A 25914-nucleotide genomic window follows, 5' to 3' on the forward strand; every position below is an offset into this window, starting at 1 on the left:
GTCTCTTTTAATTCAGTCCCCACTAAAACTCTATGAGATGGGGTTTATTATCCCCATTTTACAGATTAAGAAACCAAGGCTCAGAGAGATTAAGAAACTTGCTAGAGGAACATCTGGTAGAGCCAAATTCACACCCCCAAATCCCAGAACACACATGATGGGGACCAATGTCTTTGCCCATAAAAAGGATTTGATTGTATCTCATCCTTTTCTCTCCTGTGATTCCTGTCCATAATGCATATTTAATACACAGGTATTGGTTTATTGAAAGCAACCGAATTCAGCTTGCTTCTAAAGGTCCTCTAACAGTCCTTGGCCTGTTGGGCTAGGTTTTTGTCTAGGTATATCCCACTCTTTCAGTTTAGTCCTTCTCTCTGTCACAGCTCATTTAATTTAGTGCTCAAAAGTATATCAATTTTGCCAGTAAATAGAATTTAAAAAACACATAAATTTAGTAACAGTGCATCAGTGGCATAAGAATTCATAGTCTGATAGACTATTTGAGGGGTTTCTTTTTGAGTATAGTGTAACATGTAATAAGAGTTGAAATTTACTTTTTCAGGCTGGGTGTGGTGGTTTACAACTATAATCCTAGCAATTTGGGAAGCTGAGGCAAAAGGATTGGTTGAGCCCAGGAGTTCAAGACCAGCCTGGGCAACATAGCGAGACCCTGCCTCCAATTTTGTGTGTGTGTGTGTGTGTGTGTGTGTGTGTATAAAGAAATTTACTTTTTGAGAAAGGGGGATATTATTTTGGGATTTTTTTGGTGATGTTTATCTTATTTGGCAATGTAGAATAATATGTATATTAATATCACAAATGGATTATAGACTTTATCGTGTAACCATGTTCCGAAACTTTTAGAATGTGTCATAACTTTTAGGAAAAATGCTTTCAGAAAAAATGTATTTAAGCTTTATAATCATAATGTCATTCTTTTTTTTTTTGAGTTGGAGTCTCGCTCTGTCGCCCAGGCTGGAGTGCAGTGGTGCGATCTTGGCTCACTGCAAGCTCCGCCTCCTGGGTTCACGCCATTCTCCTGCCTCAGCCTCCCGAGTAGTTGGGACTATAGGTGTCTGCCACCATGCCCGGCTAATTTTTTGTATTTTTAGTAGAGACAGGGTTTCACCGTGTTAGCCAGGATGGTCTCATAATGTCATTCTTTAAGATCTAATGAGTCATAAAAATCATCCCTTGGATGGGGTTTCCATTGAAAGCTATTTTTGTATACTTGAGGAAGTCATGGAAAGGTTTCCAAAATTGGATCAAAATCAGAGGAAGGGAACATCGTAAGACAAGAATTCCACCTTAGGAGTTTTTGTGTTTTTTTTTTTAAATCAACAGCTCAGATATTTCATTTGAAAATTTCAGATGTAACTTGTATTTATTGGAACGGTTGCTTTTGAAATGTCACCAACAGAGCTAAAAAAAAAAAAAAAAAAATGCAGTCTCAAACTCCTATCAGAACTGTTCAAAGCGTTTGGAGGAAACAGCGAGAGAAACTTGTCAGTTAGGCCAGTCTGTGCCTCTTCCTCAGACACACCAGTCTCCTTTCCTGACTGTCTTGCCCTGACAGCCTCCCTAACGGCAACTCCTGATGAGTTTTCCTGACCTGGTTGATGGCATTATCTTCTTCCCCAGTCCTATAAAGTAAATCTCCATACCCGGTTGAACTGAGAAATGGGGCATCATCAATGAACACTGCTTGCTTCTTCTCTAAATCATAGTTTAAACATTCCAGAAACATTAGTGTCTTGTCAACAAGCCGGATTATTGGGACTACAAATCAATATTTTGCCTTGCAGATGGAAATAAAACGAGTCCTTGGAGCTCAGTTGTAGAGAGAGCGAGTGAGCATTGGAAGGGTGTGGCTTTAGCTCTTTAATGTTGTTGATTCTATTAAAGTGCTGTCTTTGCTTGTAAATGTGGATGTGGAAGCGCCATATTTTCCTATGTGTGATAATTCTGGGAAGCTGTAGACATGTGAAACTAACAGCATTTTGCGTGGTATTTGGAAGAAAAGTTAAAAATGTGTAATTATATGAAGAGTAAACAGAAACACATGAGGGAGAATTAAGTGCAACTTAATCTGGGCCTGTAAGAGGGCAGGAAAAGTAAAAATGTATCATTTTTAATGTCCTGGTATCAAAAAACAACTACCTTCAAGTTAGGATTACTTGGCCGTACATTTAAAGTAAATGCAAGGGGAGAATGGTGTGACAGATTCCCCAAAGGAAACCCCGTATGGTTTCCTGAAGTGCTGGCCTGTCTCACACTCCCAGGGTCATCTGGTGCTCCTTGCAGTGGCACCTCAGGAATGATGGAGGGCAGCTGCAGCCTTGGTGATGTACAAGAGGCACCACCACCAATGACTGGAAGTTTCCCCCGACCCCACCCAGGGAACCAAAAGGTGACAGAAGTGGGGTTCTTTTTCTAGATTTCAGCCTTAGATAGGAAATCCTGCCCCTAAATGCTCTCAATAAGAAGAATGAAGTGACCTTGCAGTGAGTCATGGAAACATCCCACTCTGCAGCAAAAAATAAGTAAATAAACTGACAGTTGTTTATTACTTAACAGATGCCAGACCCTGTTCAGGGGGCTTTCCATATATCGGCTTATTTAATCTTGACAACATCCCTATAGGGTAGCTTTAGGTTTTATGCCCATTTTACGGATGAGGACACTGAGGCACAGTACAGTTAGGTCACTTGTTCAAGGTCCCAAGTCTAGTCACGGAGCCATGATTTGAACCCAGGCAGCCAGTCTTGAGAGTCTGAGCCCTTCACCTCTGATGTGAGTAGTCTGTAGCCATGCAGTAGACCTGAAGAGTATAGCTTTAAGTCTGATGTTGGAGTTCTACACTCTCTCTCTCAGATCATCAGTTACTTTCTCTTAACTCCCTAGTCCCTGAAGAGACAATATTCTTTCTGGCTGTTCCAAAGATAAGTGGTCTTCCAAGCTACTGACCCTTTAGAATTTTCCTGACCTGGTCTTGTCTTAGACATTCAGCCCAGTTCATCCTCCTAGTCTGCACCCTTATGGATAATATTTGACTTACTTAATCCTTCCTCTTACTAACCCAGAGTTTTCTCTTTACATTCACATTCTTACTGTTTTTCTCCCCTCCTGGCCTCATATCTTTATAGTCACTTTACTCCTGCCAGCCATCCCCTTGTTTTTTACCATTTCCATGGAATCATTGAGTCTTAAAGCTAAAAAAGAATTTTAGAGTTAATCTAGTACATACCCCATTTTATAAAAGAGGTAACTGAGGCCAGGAGAGGTAAAGGAGCTTGCTTACCCAGCTAAAAGTGGCAAAATCACACTGGAACCCTAGTATCTTAACTCCCTCTAGCATTCTGTTCAAGATACCACACTTAATGCCTGCCATCTCTGCCCTCAGTCAAGCCAGGCGCTAGCATGTTCAGCCAATTATTTTGTTTACTTTGGTCATTTTCTGGCCAATTTAAAAATAACACATTCATTTCTACTGATGAAGCCTGGGATAGTTCTCACATACAGTGAAAAGGCACACATTTGGAACTTGATGCATCCAGCAACCTTCAAAGGAAGGATAAAGTAGATCCAGGAACATCAAGAAGTTTTGGATATAGCGGATCATTTATTGGCCTCAAACTAAGAACCTAGTAAGACTTAGAGAGTCCAGAGCTGTGCTCAAAGATGAACTGCTTAGACCTCAAGGAAAACCTTACTCTTTTATTTGCAAAATAAGCTTACCTTCTGTGATAATAACAGCTCTGTCAAGCATTTACTGTATACCAGGTACTGTGCCGTGCACTTTATATTTATTTCTCAGTCTTCACAGCAGTCACATAAGGTAGATACTGTTTTTATGTTCATTTCAAAGATGAGGAAACTGATGTGCAAGGGGATTGACTGACTTATCTAAAGTCTCACATTTATTTATTTTTAATTTTTTCTTTTGCTGTGTTTTTGATAATAAATTTTCACATTTAGAAACAAATTTTTGTACAAGTGAGAACTCATGAAAATAGACTTTCTCTGTGGTTTGGAGTGGTTCAAATGCATTGCTTCCTGGAGGCAAGGCTGTTGGTGAAATGATTTCTTGAGCTCTTTCCCTCTACGGTGTGTGAAAATGGCTCTGGGCGTGGTGCCACACATGCAGGGACCTGGCAAAAGCCTCCTTCACTGTCAAGGCTTCACCCCTGCCTCATTCCCAGGGTACTAGAAGAGGTGCTATGCAAAAACAAGCTTTTGGAGAGCAGCCTGATTAAATATTGAGCACACACTAGTGAAAGTCATGGGAACTTTGTCATGGGCTTTGCACGTTTTTCTTGGGTACATTTATAATGTAAGAAATCATGAGGTTATATTTATTTAATCTTTATTTTGAGGTTTCTGTGAATCCAGATTGCTCATTTGATTTTTTTCCCCATGGACTTAATTCTATTGTTAAAGCTTCTGAAAAATCAGCCTTCCTGCCTGCCTTCCTGCCTTCCTCCCTCCTTCTTTTCCTCCTTCCATCCCTTCCTCCCTCTCCCCAACTTCATTCACTCATTCAGTAAATGTTTATTGAGACCCTGCTATATATTGCCAGGCACTGTTCTCAACAAAGCAGTGAACAAAACAGACAAAACCACTGCTCTTGTAGAGCTAGTATTGGCTTTGTTCTTTTCTTTCTTCCCTATCGTTTTTATCTAGAGGGAGTTTTTTGTCCTGGAAAGAAATCTTTTGTTTTGTTTTGTTTTGTTTTTGCCAGGTAAATAATCTGTGTAACAGGACTCTCCCCACTCAGAATTCCAGGATATGTTATGGTTGTCTACAGTGAACCAGCCTAAGTGAGTTTTCTTGTAAATAACTCTCAGGCACCAGGAAGCTCCCTGATGGGTGAGACGTTGGCCCATCCATTTTTCTGCCCAGTGCCCAACTTGTAAAGAAGGGTGGATAGTTATGGTCTCTGCACGTTGACTTCAAGGCTGTGTTTTGTCTGAGAGACAGTTTTTGACATCTCCAACAGTGAAATGATTCCAAATCATAGTGAAAACTTGAAATACAAGTTATAAGCTTTATTGAACTTTTATATGTAGGATTTCTCTTCTCTGTCATACCTTTAAAAAAATGTTTAAAATATCTGGTATGAGGGATATCTGGAGTAAAGAAGCCTTAGAAATTAAAAGTAGGAAGTTGCTATATAATTTACACTGACTTTTCTGTCTGGTGCTTCAGGAAAAGTGGTTGGAAACAGGAGGGCTGGAAAGAAGTGAGATGCAGCATATTAGGTAGTCAAAAGCCGTAAACTAGGGTGGCATGGGGTCGGCTGGCTGTGTGCTGTTGGCTGTTTCCCAGGATGGAATTTTGTTTACTTTGTGGCATGATGGCTCCAGCCAGTTGTATAGAGAACACGTCAGACAAAACCTTTTCAGATGGACGGAGGCCAAGCTGGAGTCTGGCCACATCTCTTCCTGTTGTCAGGGACTCTGTGGGGAGAGGAGGAGGAGCCTGCACCCTACCCCCACCCCTAGTTCACCATTTGCCCGTTCCTCTGTCTAAGCTCATGCTTTATCCACCTTGGTGATCTCAGGCTATAGAGAAATCAAAAGTAGTTCTTTCTTTTAAAGTTTGGGCTCCCTTAGTTCAGGTGGATGGCATAGGCTACCCCATTCCAGTGATCCTTTTTTCTTGTTACTTCCCTTCCTTCTTTGCGGGCCACCAGCCTGGCCACCTCTGCTCCTGTCAGGTGCCTCTCTGGGGCCAGCCTTCTGAGATGATTTACCTCTACACTTCAGCATTGAATTCTCGGCTTCAGTTTTCATGATCTCCAAAGACATTTTGACTTGGAAATTATATAAAATACATGCATACAAAGACAGTAAGAGGTGTAGTATTTTGATATTTAAAAATACTCATAATAAAGTAATATTTCTCATCTCTATCCTTTTAACTTTTCTACTCAAGTAACTGCTAGTAATAACTTGGTATACATCCTTCTGAGTTTTTCCATGTCTATACAAATAGATATACTTAATATATATAAATAGAAATTTTTTTTTGTTTACACACATACAAAAGATCTCATGTACATATTTTTGGCTAGACACATTGTATTAGTTTCTAAGGCTGCTGAAACAAAGCATCACAGGCCTAGCAGCTTAGAACAACAGAAATCCAGTACCTCACAGTTGTGGGAGTCTAGAAGTCAGAAATCCAGGTTGATAGGGCCACGCCCCCTCTCAGAGGCTCTAGGGAAGAATCCTTCCTGGCCTCTTCCAGTTTCTGGTGGTTTTCAGCAGTCCTTGGCATTCCTTGGCTGTGTCAGCATAACTTCAACCTCTGCCTTTACCTTCACGTGGCCATCTGCTTTCTATGTGTGTCTTTGTGTGTGTGTCTTGTTCTGAGGATGTCATTCAGATTGGATTCAGGCCTCAGCCTACTTCAGTATGACCTCATCTTAACTGACTACATCTGTGGCCACCCTATCTCCAAGGTCGCGTTCTGAAGTTCCAGGAAAGATGTGGATTTTGGGAAAACTTAATTAAACCCTCTATATATATTTCTGAGGATTTTATATTAGTTGATTCTGTGTGTCTTCTATAATTTAACCACTTTCTAGGGTTGTGGGTTTTTTTTTTTTTTTTTTGGCTATTACAAAAATGTGTACCTGAGAGATTCATATACACATATCTTTATATAGATATACTGTTTTTTCTGTAAGATACATTCTTGGAAATGGACTAGCTGAGTCAAAGGGCATGTGTGTTTTAAATTTTAATAAATGCAACCAAATTGTCTTCATAAACATACCAGCTTATACTTTCATTAACAGCATATTTTGATCATTGACACTGGATGTTGTCAATGTTTTGCCAGTTAGAAAACTAAATAATAGTATCTCATTTCAAGTTGCATTTCGTTGATTATTGGTCAAATCACATGTCTTTTCAAATGGTTTATAGGCCATTTATATTTATAATACTTTTCTGTGAATTACTTGTTCATATTCTTTCCCCATTAAAATTTTTTTTATCTAGTCTGGGCAACATGGAGAAACCCTAGCGCTACAAAAAATACAAAAAATTAGCCATATATGGTGGTGCACACCTGTAGTCCCAGCTACTCTGGCGGCTGAGGTGGGAGGATCACCTGAGCCCGGGGAGGCCAAGGCCACAGTGAGCCGTGATTGCACCACTGCACTTCAGCCTGGGTGACAGAATGAGAACCTGTCTCAAAAAAAAAAAAAAATTTTTTTTTTGTTAATTCAAACAGAAGCTTATATATTAGAAATACTGATTATTTGTCTTGTATATGCAAATATTGGTCAAATCTGTCCATTTTTCCTTTATAGCCTCTAGGAAGCCTTCCTTGTCCCAAAGATTATAAAAATATTCATTTCTCAGTCCTCACAACAGTCACTTAGGGTAGATACTGTTTTTATATCCATTTCAAAGATGAGAAAACTGATGTGCCAAGGGATTGACTAATTTATCTAAAGTCTCACATTTACAGACACGTTTTTATACAGGTGAGAACTCATGAAAATACGTGAACGCTCTACGGTTTGGAGTAGTTCCTCTAGCTTTTTTTTTTTTTTTGAGACAGGATCTCACTGTGTTCCCAAAGCTAGCCTTGAACTCCTGGGTTCAAGAGATTATCCTGCCTCAGCCTCCTGAGTAGCTGGGACTAAAGTGCTACCATGCCCAGCTTCTTTAGTTATTTTTAAAATTTTGTGTTATCTATTTGTATCTTTTAATCAATCTAGAATTTAATTCAGTATATGGTGAAAGGGTAGGAATCTAACTTTATTTTCTTCCATATAGATGGTCACTTGTCCCAATTTGATTTATTAAATCTACCCTTTCCTCACTTAATTAAAAATCTATGTTTATCCTTTATCGGCCAGGTATGGTGGCTGACACCTGTAATCCCAGCACTTTGGGAGGCCAAGGCGGGTGGATTGCTTGAGCTCAGGAGTTCAAGACCAGCCTGAGCAACATGATGAAACCCTGTCTCTACCAAAAATACAAAAATTAGCTGGGTGCGATGGCACACACTGGTAGTCCCAGCTACTTGGGAGGCTGAGGTGGGAGGATGACTTGAGCCTGGAAGGTCAAGCCTACAGTGAACTGAGATTGTGCCACTGTACTCCAGCCTGGGCGACAGAGCAAGACCCTGTCTCAAAAAAAAAAAAAAAAAAAAAAGGCTGGTCTCAAACTCCTGGGCTCAAGCGATCCCAACTCGGCCTCCCAAAGTGTTGGGATTACAAGCGTCAACCACCACCCATAAATGTTTTATCTTGTTAAATTTATTGCTAGTTATTATGAATGAGATCATTTTCCATTTCAGTTTTTAACTGATTGTGGCCAGTAGAGTAAGAAAGCTATTGATTTTTATGTATCTGAAAATCTGTATCTTGTATTCTGTCACCTTATTAAATTCTCTTTTTAGTACTAACAGTTTTTTACTTGTGTTCTTAGACCCTCAAGGAACACCACCTCCAAGTTTTTCTTTTAGTTTGCTATTCCTACTTTCTTTTTCTTTCTTGATTCCCCTTTACTGGGTTTTCTTCTACCTGCTTTTTAAAGGGATCTCCACCTGGAAATCCCAAGAATATCTAAAGCTCTGAATAAAATTAAAATTAAATAAGTTAGGCTGGGCTGGGCGCAGTGGCTCACGCCTGTAATCCCAGCACTTTGTGAGGCTGAGGTTGGTGGATCATCTGAGATCAGGAGTTTGAGACCAGCCTGGCCAATATGGTGAAACCCTGTCTCTACTAAAAATACAAAAATGAGCTGGGCTTCATGGCGGGCACCTGTAATCCCAGCTACTCAGGAGGCTGAGGCAGGAGAATCGCTTGACCCCAGGAGGCGGAGATTGCAGTGAGCCGAAATCGCGCCACTGCACTCCAGCCTGGGCGACAGAGCTAGACTCCATCTCCAAAATAATAATAATAATAATAATTAAATAAGTTATAGTTAAAATAATTCTCCTAACTCTTAGGTTAAGAGCTGCTGTCTGCTAGCCCATGCAGCACCTTTGTACAAATTCGAGGAAGGTGCCCCTTTCTCCTGGTGCTTTACTCTCATCTCCTGGGAAGACTGTCATAATTAACTGATTCTGTTGGAATATGACACACTACTACAGAACAGTGTCATAATAAATCTGCAGATGACGTTCCCTAGATGAGCACTAATGACATGGACGATACCAGAGATCTGCAGGTTTATTATGACACTGACCAAGAGGACAGTATAGTGCAAACATTCACAGTAGTGCTCCTTGGGGCTGTAGATTTCATCTTCACTGCTTCTGGAATCCACCCCTTTTATCCATTCCCACTGCTTCATTCATTATATTTCACTTCTCATCACAGTGAACCCCCCCCTTTTCCCTAAAAAAGGCAAAACCAAAATATAACCAGGTCTTCGTTTTCCCAGCCTTTCTCTTCTAGGGCACCCTAATCACAATCCAGAATAATCTTCCTAGAATATCGAGAAATTCCTGCTCAAAAGCCTCTAACAGTTCCTGTTTTTGTTCTGAGTAGAGCCAGACATGCTTCAAGCCCTGGAAGCCCTCACGACATCTTCCTCTGCAGGCTGTTTCCTTACCCAAACCCCCACTGCACACCCAGCATCTGCTGTGTTCTTCCTGCCACACTCTGGCACCTCAGGAACTTCCTATCACCTGTAACTTTCAGTTTGTTCATCCACAGAATGAGAATAGTGATTCCTCCTCAGTAATTACACAGTGAAAATTAAATGCTATAACATGGGAAAGTGACTAACATAGGGCAAGCATTCAGTGCATTAGCTTGCTTTCTCCTTCCCCTTCCATTGCGAGTACTTTGGAAACTGAAATGCTATACAATTGTAACATGTTGTTATGATTATGCCTCATGGTGTGTCCATTACCCAGAGTTTTTGCATTTTGGCAAGAATTTATCATATTTGACCCTGAATAAGAAACATTTGAAAATATTGGAGAAGAAAAAATGCAACTTTGCAGCCTCAGTGTGCCACTGAAACAGGTGGTACTAAACGGTTTTCAGCTACCCCCCCGAGTACTGTGGGAGGAGAGGTGCCCTCCCAGGAGCAGGGTGTAGCAGTAATCCTCTGGCTAATAATCTTCCTGCAGGTTGAGACTGGCTGAGAAAGGTAGGTGGCAGTTGCCTCCAGGAAACACAGATACTATCTGCAAGAGATGGAGGATGCTCAGCAGGCTGGCCAAGAACAAACACGGTCTTTCCCTGACGAGGATTTCCTATGCCCCACTACTACTGCCTCAGAGAAAACAAGGATGTAGTACTTACTGCCAACCACAGAAAATGTTTTGTGGTTAAGAGTCAGTTTCCAAGTATGTTTATTGGTTTAAAAAATTGACTTCGTTTCAGCCACATTTGGTTGTCTGTTATCATTTGTCGTAGGCTCTCTCCTGATTTGGTTTCCACTGGGTTTTAATCAGAACCATCTTCTGAAACATTTTAGATTGAAAGCAGAGTTTAAAACAAACACATCTCTCAGAGAACCCAGATGAAATCCAAAATGGAACAGAAAGTAAACAAGAAATAATGAAATAACATTATAAACAGCATGGCAACAGAGGGAAGCTGGGAAAGGCTGTGCAGAAACAAGAGCCCCTCAGAGAAGGAGCCAAACCAGACAGGCATGTCAGGGAGCCGCTGTCACTCACAGCAGGGTCTGGGTTGGGGGTCTTCCATTTCTGACCAGCATGTGGGGCTGGAAACTATGGCTGGCGGCCCCACCCCCTCCTGAGCTGGGATAGAGGGCTGTCTTATGGACAGATGCAATTCACTTTATTCCAAAGATGGCTCCGGAAAAGTCCTGTCTACCCTCTCCATCCCTTTCCTCTTCTGTGCCCTTTTCTCACTCTTCATTCCCAGAGTCTTGGCTCCCATGTGTACTTGTGAACCAAGGGTCTAGGCACACATCCAGCATGTGTGAGAAGTGCATTAGGGCACAGCGATGATGGTGGGGTCACCCTTCTATCCACACCAGCCCCCCTGTGCTGTAGACGTTTCAGCCACATGGGTCATAGGTTAGAAAACGTTGGGGGAACTACATCTTTAGCTCCACATTGCTGAATGTTTTTCCTAGCTGTTATGCTTTATTTGTTGATTTGATTTAGGAAATGCATGACAGGTTAAAAGATATTTTCCACAAAGTGTAAAAAGGTATACAGAGAAGAGTACCTCTCCTTCCTGCTCCTGTCCTCTACTCCCTCCTCAGAGGCTGCTTCATATATACCTTACCTTTTCAGCGGTCTCCAGTGCTTATCATTGTTTGTTTTTAAAAATTATTATGGGCTGGATGCGGTGGCTTGCGCCTGTAATCCCAGCCCTTTGGGAGGCCGAGGTGGGCAGATCACGTGAGCCCAGGAATTCAAGACCAGCCTGGGCAACATGGCAAGACCCCGTTTCAACTAAACATACAAAAATTAGCCATGTGTAGTGGCATGCGCCTGTAGTTCCAGCTCCTCGGAAGGCTGTGGCAGGAGAATCCCTTGAACCCAGGAGGCAGGGGTTACAGTGAGCTGGACGGCGCCACTGCACTCCAGCCTGAGTGACAGAGTGAGACTCTGTCTCAAAATAAATAAATAAATAGGAGTCATTATGATGTCTTTCCTTTCTTGTTTCATTGCTGAGCATTGGATGTACCAGCTATGCTCTTTCAGTATCTGCTTTCTCCATATCCCTTCCTCTCTCAGACTTTGACCCCTGGTGGACAAACGACTGTGAGCAGAATGAGTCAGAGCCCATTCCTGCCAACTGCACTGGCTGTGCCCAGAAACACCTGAAGGTGATGCTCCTGGAAGACGCCCCAAGGAAATTTGAGAGGCTCCATCCACTGGTGATCAAGGTGAGCAGAAGCCTGAGTCTCCCACTGATTGGCTGCTTGCTTAAAGGCTAGGTCAAGCTCTAGGAAATTTCTGACAAGTAACTCTGTTGTTGTGTTTTGTTTCCTGCCTTGCCAAGACGGGAAAGCCCCTGTTGTCGGAGGAGATTCAGCACTTTTTGTGCCAGTACCCTGAGGCGACAGAAGGCTTCTCTGAAGGGTTTTTCGCCAAGTGGTGGCGCTGCTTTCCTGAACGGTGGTTCCCATTTCCTTATCCATGGTGAGTGTGAAAAGGGCCAGGCACAGTGGCTCATGCCTGTGATCCCAGCACTTTGGGAGGCCGAGGCAGGCAGATCACTTGAGCCTAGGAGTTGCAGACCAGCCTGGCCAACATGGCAAAACCCCATCTCTACTAAAAATACAAAAATTAGCCAGGTATGGTGGTGCATGCCTGTAATCCCAGCTACTCTGGAGGCTGAGGCATGAGAATCACTTGAACCTGGGAGGCAGAGGTTGCCGTGAGCTGAGATCACGCCATTGCACTCCAGCTTGGGTGACAGAGTGAGACTGTGTCTCAAAAAAAAATGGGGGGGCTATAGGAGCACTTAGCTTGTGAGTAGGAAAGGGGCAGACCAGAAATACCTGCAAAACAGTTAATAGCTATCACTGAGCCACTACCACAGGCCCAACACTTTACAAATCCAATTCTGGGATCCCACTGATAAACCAATGATGAGAGATAAAAGGGATGGATGAAGAGGTGTGTCAGAAGGAGGGGTGCCACCATGGAGGGGACAGCAAGTTTGTCTAATAGAGTCATAATTTATTTCTAAGTATGCATCTAGCATTTTATGTAGAATGGGGCCTCGTGGGGGGCTGAAGAGAGAGTGCAAATAATAGAAGGAGAATTGCATTTTTTGGCACTGGTTTCTGCCAGGCAGTGTGCCTTGGTGCTTAGTGTCTGTGGCTCACTGGGGACACTGATAATAACTCTGGAAAGTAGGAATGATTGTTGTCATTCTTCAGATCAGACAAGTGGGAATCAGTAGCTAGGCGCAGTGGCTCATGCCTATAATCCCAACACTTTGGGAGTCTGAGGTGGGTTGATCACTTGGGCCCAGGAGTTCGAGACCAGCCCAGGCAACATAGGGAGACCCCATCTCTACAAAAAATATCCAAGCTACTTGGGAGGCTGAGGTGGGAGGATGGCTTGAGCCTGGGAGGTTGAGGCTGCGGTGAGCCATGATCACACCACTGCACTCCAGCCTGGGTGACAAAGCGAGACCCTGTCTCAAAAAAAGAAAGGTGGGGGGAGGGGGAAAGAAAGGAAGAAAAATGGGAAACAGAGAGGTTAAGTAACTTGCCTAAGGTTACCCAGCCAGGATCGAAACCCCAGTTTGTCCTGCTGTTCCTTCCTGTGCCCTGCGGAAGACATGGTTCACTCCTTGTGGTTAAGGTTGCTGTCTAGTAAGAAAAGAAAGCCAGTTTCCATCTTAGAACTGTTCTGAAAGAATTAAAATGGCTTTTTCAGGCTTTTTGTTAATTTCTTAATGCTTCTGTCTTTCTTTAAATGTGCTGTTTGCGTGCAAGAGTGCCCAGTTGAACAAGCTGAGCAGGCTTCCCGCTGCGTCTCCCTGTGCCTCAGAAGGAGGATCATGCTTTTTGTCCCTTCCTCCTCTCTTCTCCCCATCCCCCACCTGACCTGCTGTTACTTCAGTCTTCTCCAAGATAGAATGAATAGATTGTTTCTTTCCTTCCTCTATATATTGTTTTAGCTGCAACTTAGAAACACTCCACCCACATATTCAAATCATGGCTGTAGAGTTTATGCCTGTGTGTGTACCCGTTATAGTTCATTGACTCTGTGCAACTATTCTTCAGGGACCTAGTACTTAAGATACTGTACTCATATTTTTCCCTCTTTACCCACCGCCCACAGTTTTCCCACCCTTACTTGGCTGTCTCTTAGTCATGGGCTGGCTTGACCAGTTTAATTACTTTTTTCTTGTTTCAAACTTCTACAGGAGAAGACCTCTGAACAGATCACAAATATTACGTGAGCTTTTTCCTGTTTTCACTCACCTGCCATTTCCAAAAGATGCCTCTTTAAACAAGTGCTTCTTTCTTCACCCGGAACCTGTTGTGGGGAGTAAGGTAGGAAATTTTGAGAGGACTTGGATCTAGAATTTTCTTTATTTGGGACCTGGACTGATGTCATAACCAAGGCCTTCCCTGCATATTGGCTTAGAGGGTTAGAGGGTGAATTGAGGGGACACCCACACAGTCTAGTTCTCCCCTCCTGCTGCTAGCCAGGAGACTTGCAGGGGCCCACCTTGTCATGAAGGCAGGTTTCCAGAAAATCTAGTTACCTTGCAAATCTGCCTCCTGCCCTTAACACCTGAGGCAAACTACTTTTCTATATTAAAAGAAGTGAAATCTTAAAATTTGAAGGACTTGAGTGTGCAATTAGTCTGGCTTTCCTACCTTAAATTAGAAAGTAGGCAAGCAGCCATGATCGGTGGTCGCTCACGCCTGTAATCCAGCACTTGGAGAGGCTGAGGCAAGAGGATTGCTTGAGCCTAGGAGTTTCAGACCAGCCTGGGCAATATAGGGAGACCCTATCTCTATTTTTTTAAAAAAAGAAAAGAAAGCTATAAAGGAATAGTATGTAGATGAATAGAATAACTGCTTCATTTTGTGGATAAGGAAACTGAGCCCCAGAGAGATTAAGTGAGTTGCCCAAGGACACACCCTTTACCCTCTCACCCCCAGGATGGTTTTTGCCAGAAATAAACAATTAAGAGATTTTAGGTAGAGAACTTGAAAGGCAAAAAGTGTGGGAGCCTGGGAAGGATTTGATAGGCAGGCAGCCCAGCTGGGGTAGAAAAACCCACTCTGCCCCCATCATTTCTCACTTCAGTCTGGGGCCAAGTGCTCAGAGCCAAAGTTACCTCTCTGGGGCCAGTGGACTGGGAGAAGCTGTTCTGCATTTGTGTCTGTTTACTTTTCTCTGAATTGCTCCTTTTGTTGAGTCTCATTCCTAAGGAAGGTTTTTGAGCCTGGATCAGTTTGGGAGAATTAATAGCATGCATTTTCCTTCGTAAAAAAATAAATTTCCCAAACTGTGGCCCCCTGCCACCTCTGGACCATGGCTTCCACCTCCTGATACTATCGCTTGGCTCCAAATTTGCTGAATTGTGTTAAAGGAATTTAAAAGCCTATAAAAACAATCATTTTGTCTAGAAGTAAGAAGTTCTGTCTGCCAGCAGTGGGGTGGAGATGCTGGGCTCTTGTCTCAGATTTTAAAGAAGTTTATCCTGCTGTCGCCGGCTAGAATTCCAGGCCCTTGTATGATTTCATCTTCATAAATATAATTCTGGGACATGGCCTTTATCTTTCTCTTGGTTTTACCACTTGAATACCAAAGTTGATTTCTCCAGCGTGTGCAACACCAAGGAGCCCAGCCAAAGGAGTAAATACAGAGTTACTCAAATGCTTACCAGAGTCATAGTGTGGTTCTCGAGGATGTTTTGGGAAGGGCAGTGGCCAGACAGGCAAAACTCCTGAGAGCCCAGTTTCTTAGAGAATCTGTTTCCCCACCCTGGCCCAAGCTCCCCTTTCCCCGCAGCCTTGTTACCCCACCCTGTTGTCCACATCCCTGGGCCCTGGGCCCTGTTAAAGTCACATGTCTGTGGGTCCAGTGTCCAAAGGCAGCCTTGGGACAGAAGTGGGGAGCTGGTTGTTAAGTGGCACTCGGGGAGAAGGTGAGGGGCTCCAAGGCCCACTTCACCACTCCACAGTGTGGCCTAGGGCTGGCCTGTGCCACCTTCTTGTCTGTTTCTTCCCATCCTGGGAATGGATGAACATGACCCTGTCCACTTCAGGCCTGTGTGAAGAAGGGATACAGCCACTTGTTTTGGTCCTTCTGAGATTGTTTTGAGGACTACAGATGTTAAGGCTTCCGCCAATATTAGTACCAGTCAACTGAAGGCTAGCTGAAGACACCAGGCTTGTCCCTGTCACCACATTAGCAGGTGAAATGGCTCTAGTGTTGCCATGAAAACATTATGGGCAAGGCCTGTGGCAGCAGCAGAGAGACCAGGGTTGGGGACAGGGGAAGATGGGGCCAAAACCCAAGACTCTGGAGGCCCTGAGTAGTGAAGAGAAAACCAAGACATGGCCGAGGGAGTCAGACTTCTGGCTCCCACTTTATATGGGCATATAAAGGGTTTCTCTGAAGGGCAGGAGATAGGAGGAAGAGGTGAGAGAAGAGGCCTTAGGGGTTTTCTGTCATCATCAAGGTAAGGAGAAATGTCCCAGCGAGACCCATCTCTGTCTTTATCCCTATTCCCTGCCCTGTTCCCAGCCCCACCCCAGGGTTCACAGCTTCTTCCCTGGCACATAGCAAGTTGCATTTAATGCCTGTTGCTGGCAGTAGCATGCCCTCAGAGGGGCAGTAGTTACCTGTGCAGGTGCATGTGCTGGTTGTCTCCTTAGTTTTCAAAATCAGAGGCCAGTCTTAGTGTCATTAATTTTTAATCGGTAGCATGGCATATCTGCTCCCCTGGGTCTTGCCAGGCAGTGTAAACTTAAACTTGCTGTGTACAATTCTTATCAGGGCCCTAGTAGTAAGAAATAACATTCCATGGAAGAGTGCCCAAAGGATATGCTGATTATCTATTTATCTAAAAAGTTTTCATCAAACCAGAATCACAGAATGTTGTATACTTCAGCCACCATGTGTTGGTTTCTGCTAGAACTACCTTTGTTAAATTGCAATTAGGTATTTTTCTTTGGCTTACTTTGAAGCTGTGGCTAAAAATAGTTGCAAATTATGAAGCTCATGCAGGATCTACTCTGGGGCTCTCGTTGAGGGTATTGCCCACTAAATCACACAGTGCCTCTTTAGGAGAACCCACAGAGATTTTACTCTTGTCTTAGTACCAAGAGATGCCATTCTTAGGAGAAAGTAGTTTGTTTTTGTCTTTTGGACATAATTGCAAATTTTTGTTATTGGTTCTATTTCCTCTTTGCTTATGCTAGGAAACTCAGAGCCATATGTGAAAGCATTTTTATTTACTAAACCCCCTGGTTTTATTTTGTTTTCTTTGCCTTCCTTTTCCTCCCCTCCTCATTCTTTCCTCCAGATGCATAAGATGCCTGACCTATTTATCATTGGCAGCGGTGAGGCCATGTTGCAGCTCATCCCTCCCTTCCAGTGCCGAAGACATTGTCAATCTGTGGCCATGCCAATAGAGCCAGGGGATATCGGTATGTAGGGCCCCAGGAGGGCAGGGTCAGCCATGGATCTTTTTAGTTTTTAACTCAAAAGCTATTTTAAGAATCACATACTGCCTTCACAAAAGTTTTATTTAGTAGAATCAAAAATAACATTCTCCTGTTAAGAGGCTCAACATTTATGCTTAGAAATGAAACAACTTAATGAGAAAACATAGCAGAAAGAAATGTCTTGTACATACAACATATAGAATGCATGTGTCTATCGATCATAGAAGCTTCAAGTTAGGAAGGATTCTGGAAAATATTTAGACCAATCCCTCATTTTATAGATGAAAAGATTGAGAACCAGAGAGGAGAGGTGACCACCCCAAGGCCCCACTGTCATCGAGCAGAGCATCAGGTCTTAAGTGCCTGCTTGAACACAGTCAAGCCAGGAGAGGGACAATCAAGGACTACAGGAATATATACCCATTTTGCAAATAAAACAATACCAAGCAGTATATAAGGGCAATGATCACACAAGGAAATGTTACCTTCTGTGTGGCTGCCACAGCCAAGTCACAACCTCACATTGATGACTCACCCTTGACCCTGGCTCAGTGTTTGCCCAAATGTGACTTGTCCTGTGCCTTATATCCTAAAAATCTGTTCCAAAGAAACAGGTTTGAATCTACTGCTGTCAGTAGCAATCAGTTTGACAGCCGAGTTTTCTTGGAAGAAGCAAATAAATCAGCAAGTGTCACCATTGACCTCCTTGCTTTTCCTGCCTTACAAAACCTAGGCAAGACCTGGAGTCTCTGGCAGAGCCCAGACTGGTTTTCCAATTAATTTATTTTAATTTTACCCATTCAGAAGACCCCCAAGTCCCTAGAAACCTTGCATCTCATATGAGGGTAGGAATTGGACTGCAAGCTATGCCAAGTTTTAATTTAAGTTACATAACTTTTATTTCAATTTAGAAATGAAAAATAAAAATAAGGTACAAATCAAGCATTAACTAATAATGGAGCACAGCTGGCCTGGCTCTTGGGAAACTTCCTACAAAAATGAGGATTCTTGTATGGAAATTGTTCTGAATCTTTTTCCTGTAATGGAGTGACTCTTAACACAAGAGATGACTATTGCAAAAATCTCTCTGGCATATTTAGGTTTGGAGCATGTGGTTGTGCTTGAACAAGTTTCTGTTTTATATTTTACAAATGCCTAACAATTCAGACAACTACAGAAACACCTTAGTTATCTGAATTCCAGACTTCCGGCTCACACAAGCAACCGGAATACCAATTACAGAATTAGGGAAAAATAAAAAAAAAATGTCTGGCAGTGATCAAGAAAGCATGAGCATCAAATGCTGGTACAGATAGTCCAGATTAGCCTAACATCCGGTGCATGATACCTGCTGTGCTGTGCCTGGCTGGTTTGTTGACTAGAAAGAAAGGACCCCTGTAGTTGGCAGTGTCTATAAAAGGCCAGTCACATGACAGAACACAGAGATGGATGGGGACTGAAGAGAAGAAGAAGAGGAGAGCAAGTCTGGGAGAAGAATGGGGGCAGGGAAGGGTGGGGAAGCCAGCGAGCACCTGAAGCAGTGACAGAAATAGACATGATGGCTGTCGCTGCCGCGGTTAACAATGAGGACAGGAAAGCAGACCCTGACCAAGAAGAGTCATTCAGTGTTACAGGACAGATGGCGGCTCCTCTACCTTAGGGACCCTTAAGAATGGCACCACGATGTGCAAGTTCTATGATTTTTGACAAAATGTACATTTTCCTGTGGAGATGGAGGGGAGAGGGGTTCCAGATCACCAGAAAACCTTTTGGGGGTCAGGTACAACATCTGCAGTCGCTGTACAGGATAGTCATTGCCCATCATGACCCTTCCGGAGTCACCAAGTAACAGTTGAATTCTACTCAGTGCTCTTCGTTTAAAGATGCGCAGGGCCCATAGTACTCTAAATTTCCCATCAAGAGATTTTTTTTGTTTAAAATTTTATTTTATTATGGTAAAAATACTTAACATGAGATCTACCCTCTCAATGAATTTTTAAGTGTACAAGACAGCATTGTTAGGGGCTGAGCAGGGTAGCTCACACCTGTAATCCCAGCACTTTGGGAGGCCAAGGCAGGAGGATTGCTTGAGCCCAGGAGTTCAAGACCAGTCTGGGCAAGATAGTAAGACCTTGTATCTACCCAAAATTACAAAATTAGCCAGGCGTGGTGGCATGCGCCTCTAGTTCCAGCTACTCAGGAAGCTGAGTTGGGAGGATCTCTTGAGCCCAGGAATTTGAGGCTGCAGTGAGCTATGACTGCACCACTGCACTCCAGCCTGGGCAATGAAGCGAGACCCTGTCTCTAAAATCAGTGAATTAAAAATTTTTTAAAGCCACGCGCGATGGCTCACGCCTATAATCCCAGCACTTTGGGAGGCCAAGGTGGGCAGATCACCTGAGGTCAGGAGTTCGAGACCAGCCTGGCCAAGAGATGGTGAAACCCCGTCTCTACTAAAAATAGAAAAAATTAGCCAGGCATGGTGGTGTGCACCTGTAATCCCAGCTACTCGGGAGGCTGAGGCAGGAGAATTGCTTGAACCTGGGAGGTGGAGGTTGCAGTGAGCCGAGATTGCGCCATTGCACTCCAGCTTGGGCAACAAGAGTGAAACTCCGTCTCAAAAAAAAAAAAGACAAAAAGAATTTTTAAAAGTATTGTAAACTATAGGCACAATGATGTTCAGCATCACTGGGGATTATTGAAAGGTTAAAGTTTTTAGGTTTACCTTCATAGCCCACTCAAATGATAGGTCAGTGTTTCCTAAACAATTCTTCAGATTACTCATGACCCCACAGGTGGGACCAGAAGCCCCTTGAAAAGACCCTTGGCAAATAGGGTCTCGAGTCAGTTGACTTTGGGAAATGCCTGTCTTGTTGATACGTGGTACATTATTAGTGTATCAAAGATGTTGAAAAGCCTTGGAGAAACCTAGTGTTTCTCAGGCTTACTTGGCCATGGAACCTATTTTCTTTGGAATATCTTACAGGACACTATTGTTTGCCAAACCCAATTTGGGCAATGCTGGTTTAGGTTTAGGTTAATCTGGATGTTGTGTAATGAAACCACATTATAGATAAACACAGGAAAATTGGCTGGTAGAGCTTGTGCCCCCTCAGCATCCCTTCTGTCTTCTTGCTGTAAAAGCCGAGACTTGATGCCCAACAGCAGCCTCATCTAGAGCATCCTGCCTTTGTAGGCCTGCTGAATTGTGGTGAGGGGCAGTGATAAAGCATTTAAAGAGGACTGATAATAGCTAGGAATACTTACGCTAGGAAGTGCCAGAAGACTTTCAGAGCAATTTGTCTTTAAGTCAGGCGTGGTGGCCCACACCTGTAATCTCAGCACTCTGGGAGGCTGAGGGAGGAGGATCACTCGAGCCCAGGAGTTCAAGACCAGCCTGGGCAATATAGTGAGACCCCATCTCTTAAAAAATAAAAAAGAAAAGAAAAAGAAAAAAAAGGAAACTAAATTAAATAGAAAAAGATTTGTCTTTGACTCTGCAGTGCACCCTGAGGGCCAGCGCTGGTAGACCTGCCTTGCTTGTGCCCACAGGTGTGCCCACCCTCTGACATTTACATGCTTTCCTCTTGCTATTTCCCCTCAAGGCTATGTCGACACCACCCACTGGAAGGTCTACATTATAGCCAGAGGGGTCCAGCCTTTGGTCATCTGCGATGGAACCGCTTTCTCGGAACTGTAGGAAATAGAACTGTGCACAGGAACAGCTTCCAGAGCCGAAAACCAGGTTGAAAGGGGAAAAATAAAAACAAAAATGATGAAACTGCTTTCTAGGGGTTGGTTACTTAGTTACCTGCCCTTTGCATGCATGTGTGAACCAGCTGTGAGCTGCAAGGCAGTGGCCAGAGCCTCGCCCTCCTGACTCTTCCTGCAGATGGCTCAGGAAGGATTCAGCCTGGCCACTTGGCTAGGACTCTGCCAGCACCCATCTGAGACTGACCTCTTCCGGGCCTTTGGGCACTATGACCCTGATGCTGCCCTTCAGGCAGGAGACAGGGCTGGTGCCTTCCTTCACCTGCATGGCCAGCTTCCTTCCCTGGCAGCGGAGAGGGCAGCCAACAGGTTCTAATGTCAGAGCCATCCTTTACCAGGTGGGCCTGCTTGTCCCCGTCTTCCCTGCCACATCACTCTACTGTTTGGAAGGCCATGGCTGATTAAAGAAGTTCTTGTAGTTTCCCAAGCAAAGTGGAATCTAGAACCAGTGAAAAAAGTTCAGATAACCTTGAATTGCATTCAAGAAGTACACTTCTTTCCCATTGTCCATGGCTCTTGGAGTCTCTGTGATGCCAGGCTAGAGTCTGATTATATAATAATTCAAAATGGTAACTCCCAAGGCAATGCTTTCTTCCATTTCATCAGGTTCTTATATCCCCACTGCACTCCCTCCCCTTCTCCCTTGCCTATCTGGATGGCTTCTCAGAAGCTCGGCCCTAGTCCTCCCTGCCTTGGCGGGGCCAGAGCCCACTACTGCTGAGGCAGCACTGCTCTCGTCAGCTGTGTTGCCTTTACCAAGTGTCTTCAGAGGGTAATGAGTTAGAGTAGCTGGCCTGGGGAAAGGGTGCCTCCCTGGGTTTGATCTTTAGGGTCTGACTTTCTGCAGAGGAGATGTTTTACAGATGTGTCAAAGCTGATGTAATGTGGTTGGGGGAGGAAATCCAGACCCAAAGTGTTTGTCAGCTGGGTGTGCAACTGCCTATGTGATCCTCTGTCTGAAAATGATTTCTGTCTGTGCTGGGAAACAAAGACAAGGTGAGGTGTTTTTCTTTTTTGTAATAATATAAAGCTGTGTGTTTCTGATTGGATGATTCACTATGTGCATTGTTTTCTCCCAAGTGCTTTTAGTAGGTAGCAATCAAATGGTGTAAATAAGGATGTTCTTTTCCTGTTCCTTTTATTTTTTTTCTCTCTTCATTATTCTTTTATTGACACCACTAGATAGCTGGCCACTGGTCATGCCATTGCCAAGATGAAGAAAAAGCAAACTACACTTTGGCCTCTGGTTCTGAATTGCAGAAATCAAATGGATACAGTAGGTGTCTATGTCAGAATTATGGATCAGAGGCAGACAATGACGAGTGAAGATGGTTGTGAAGCCCTTTTCATTCCTGGAGGAGCCTGCATCTCATCTGTCAGGCCCTCTTTCTCTGTGGGTCTCATGGACAGCAGTGGGGACCATTGAGCACTTGAATGGCCTGTTTGTCTATGGGCTTGCAAAGGACAAGCAGAGTTCACAGAGCTCAGGATAGAAACATCAGAGCCTCCTCCACGGGCTTCAGTGAAACTACGATGAACTGTACCTGGGGGAATTTTTTCTTAATCAACCCCTTGTGTGGATGAATACAGGAAAAACAAAACTTGTGTACATATAAAAGTCACGCTGTTAAGCAGTTATGATTTAAGAGGTTTTAAGTCAGAGGGATCATCTAGAGGCCAGCTTTGTGCAAGCTTTTACAGCCTTCTGCAGTGTCCTTACCCTGGCTGCACATGGGGAAGGGCTATGTGTAAACAAGTGCTTTAGAGGCCTCTGAGAGTTTTTAAAAATCAGACCGGTTAACAAAAGAGAGGGTTTCTTAGGAACAAAGCAACTATTTTGATTATTGAGATCTCTGTTTTGTTTCTGTGAGTTACTCTGTGTTCCTTTCCCCATTTCACTCTTGCCCTTCACATCTTAAATGTCCATAAAATACCCACTTCAGCTCAAAACTTTGAAAACTAAGAAACCCTTGCATGTGTTGGTATTCTGAGGCATCCCCTGGGAAAGTCCCCTAAGTCCCATTTTGTACTTCAACAAAAAAATGACTGTAGCAGAAGATAAGTGGAGACTTCTATGCATATACTACTCATTTTACTTAAAATCTACCCAGTTCAGACTTGAATGTAAACTTGTATTAGGGGAGAATTCTCCAAAGAGAGTTTTCTACATACACAGAAGCAGTTCAACTTCTCAAAAGTTAATTTTGATAAGCAGAATCTACTACTGGCCAGAGCGACAGGAGTGGCTAGGGGTTGCCAGCCAGTCCCTTTCTGATGATCAAGGCCCGGCACAGCGGGATGCCACAGGATGCCCCTGCCATCTAGCTGGAAGCATCAAAAGTCCCTCTGTATGAGCCGGTGTGGGAAAGAGGGTTGTCAGGATGAGAAAGCGGGGTTGCAGGGTGACAATAAGACCACCTAACCAACTCCCCACCTCCACCACCACAAGAACAAAACTGTAGGGCTCTAAAGAGAGGGGGTGGTTTACAAGTTTATTGAGCATTTACCAGGAGGTGACATGGCGATGACCTCTGCACATGAGTTAGGTTCACTTTCATGTGGCCTCCCACTACAGAGATGCGTATGCCCAGAAGTCAGCCCTCTGAGGAGACAGGCTACTTTGGCCCCAGTTTGAAGCACTCTGTCCAAATGTCCTGAGCTCTCCAGCAGTCAAGTAGTGAATGGATACCATACTTATTATGGTTGATGAAAAGAGGCAGAGCTTATCCTCAATTTTTTTTAGGGAAGAGAGGGAATAAAATAAAAGTGATTCAAGCTGGGCATGGTAGCTCACACCTGTAATCGCAGCACTTTGGGAGGCTGAGGCAGGCAGATCACTTGAGGTCAAGAGTTCAAGACCAGCCTGGCCAACAGGGTGAAACCCCATTTCTACTAAAAATACAAAAATTACCCAGGCGTGATGGTGGGCGCCTGTAATCCCAGCTACTCGGGAAGCTGAGGCAGGAAAATTGCTTGAACCAGGGAGGCGGAGATTGCAGTGAGCCAAGATTGTGCCACTTCACTCCAGCCTGGGCGACAGAGCGAAACTCTGTCAAAGGAAAGGAAAGAAGAGAGAAGAGAAAAGAGGAGAGGGAAGGGGAAGGAAGGGGCAGGGAGGAGAGGAGAGCAGATTGGGGGGCTCATGTTCTGAGAGAAAGGAATAATAACATTTGTCTAGTACATTCCAGTTTACAAAGTGCCTGATATACATGATCTCCTTTAATCTTCACTCAATCCTCTAAAGTAGGTGTTAGATCCCCATTTTACAAGTAAATAAGTGGAAGCTTAGAGCAGTTAACCGCTGGCAGGTAGGTAGCTGGTTCCATAGCACATCATTTTCCTGCTGCATCACAGCATGGTGCCGAAGAAGAGAGCTGTGGATGTCGTTGACTCAGTTGTGCCCCCGTTGGGGTGGGAGAACCCAGGGATGGGGATCAGCAAGCCAGGAACTCCACAGGGTTTGTTTTTAAAACTGCTGGACAGAAGTGGAGGAGGAAAGAATCTAACCGTATGACTTTTATAAAAATCCTTTCACTTTTCCCCTCCCCATTTGAAAACTCTTTTTAAGAGTGAATGTAGCTGAAACACAACTGTGTCCAGCCATTTTCCTGTCTCCACATTCTTCCAGATGTGTGACAGAGGAGGGACTCTGCCCAACTCCAGTTGTGGGTCCCCTTGGAGTTTACATCACTTGTTTTTCAATTCTTGGGTTTTCTGTTCCCTTCTACCAAAACCCAGCATAGGCCTCAGTGTACACTTATTTTAAAACAAAAACTCACATTTCTTAGCTGCAGGTGATGGCCTCAGTCATTTTAATACAGCCTGGAATGAGTTTGCTTATTACCCAGTCACTTTCATAGTGAATGTTCAAACCCCAAAGCAAATGTTTGCATCTCCTTGTCCATAAAGGAGAAAGCCAGGTTATAGGAGAAAGAGAGGGAAAGGCGCATGTCTGTTTGCACACAGAGAGGCAATTTTGTCTACCTTTTGAGAATCAGTTATTAAACAGAAGGGCCTCTTAGGATTTTGAGCTCTCCTAACAATGAAGCAAAAGCTCTCTTGAGTATACAAGTTCCACACTCATTACCTTTCAGGGGTGACCCATCACCCACTACAATTTGTTGAAGGAAGGGAGTGTCAGAGATGTGCTTTAAAGTTGTACTTTAGGCTGAAATTCTCCCCATATTTGGACCTGCAGATGTTGTGTACAGAACCGACGCATGTCAGGGTCAGGAAGCTAGGAGGGTGAAGGCGCATGTGGAGACAGCCCTGTAGCAAATGAAACACGGGAGCCTCCGGGAATGTGTTTGTGTCACCAGCAGCAGGCATTTCCCTGTCCTCCCCACCCCCAGTCTCCACATCTCCAGCGGCCTCTTCCAGAAGCATGTCAGGGAGACGGACAGGTGCTCTCCTTGTGCACCACATCCAAGTCCACCCACTGTGGACGCAGTGTGACTAAATGCTGGCCTTGAAGAGAAACCCTCAGCCAGCTTGTCTGTTGTCCAGGTCCCTCAGTGTCTCTGGTTTCCCTGCCCTGCATAATTTAAGCATTAGTGCTAAATACATCTGTCATTTTCCTCTCCCTGGAGACTGTGAAATGTCCAGACTTTTTCAGACTAGTGGAGGGAAGGAATGTTACACAACTAAGTGGAGGCCTGGAACTGTGAGGATTTGATAGGGCTGGACCAGAGACCCTTCCGCCTCTGCCTAGTGTGTCTGTCAGGCAGGCAGCAGCCATCAATCCAAGAATGAGCCACGGCGGCAAGCACTGTGTGGAGAAAGGAACCCAGCCGAGGTCTGAGTTGCAGACAGAAACTGGGGAGTTGGGACATCTTCTCTGTGCCAGGCTTCATTGACACCATCGCTCCCCACAGCAGCTCCTTGGGGCGGGGGGGGGGGGTCACCTGTGCAGGCACCCTTACAGTAGCATCCCATTCTTCACACTGCAACCCCTCAGCACTGTGGACCCTTCCAGGAAGGTAACAGGAGCCAGCAGGCACATGACATTCCCAGAGAGCCCCGTCTT

The 25914-nt window shown here is 44.1% G+C and overlaps 1 protein-coding gene across 7 annotated transcripts in view; it reads left to right on the forward strand.

Moving 5' to 3' along the window:
- C5H6orf89 (chromosome 5 C6orf89 homolog) overlaps positions 1–23950 on the forward strand; it is a 47571-nt gene extending 23621 nt beyond the window's left edge. For 6 of the 7 annotated variants that reach the window (XM_054556816.2, XM_054556817.2, XM_054556815.2 and 3 more), the window contains 5 exons: positions 11701–11852; positions 11969–12108; positions 13853–13982; positions 16976–17099; positions 20723–21932. In XM_054556816.2, the coding sequence (XP_054412791.1) occupies positions 11701–11852; positions 11969–12108; positions 13853–13982; positions 16976–17099; positions 20723–20817 (641 nt within the window). In that variant the 3' untranslated portion in view covers positions 20818–21932. 7 annotated transcript variants of the gene reach the window in all.
- The last annotated feature ends 1964 nt before the right edge of the window (positions 23951–25914 follow it).

This window comes from Pongo abelii, chromosome 5, assembly GCF_028885655.2.
Source record: "Pongo abelii isolate AG06213 chromosome 5, NHGRI_mPonAbe1-v2.0_pri, whole genome shotgun sequence".
NCBI lineage: Eukaryota > Metazoa > Chordata > Mammalia > Primates > Hominidae > Pongo > Pongo abelii.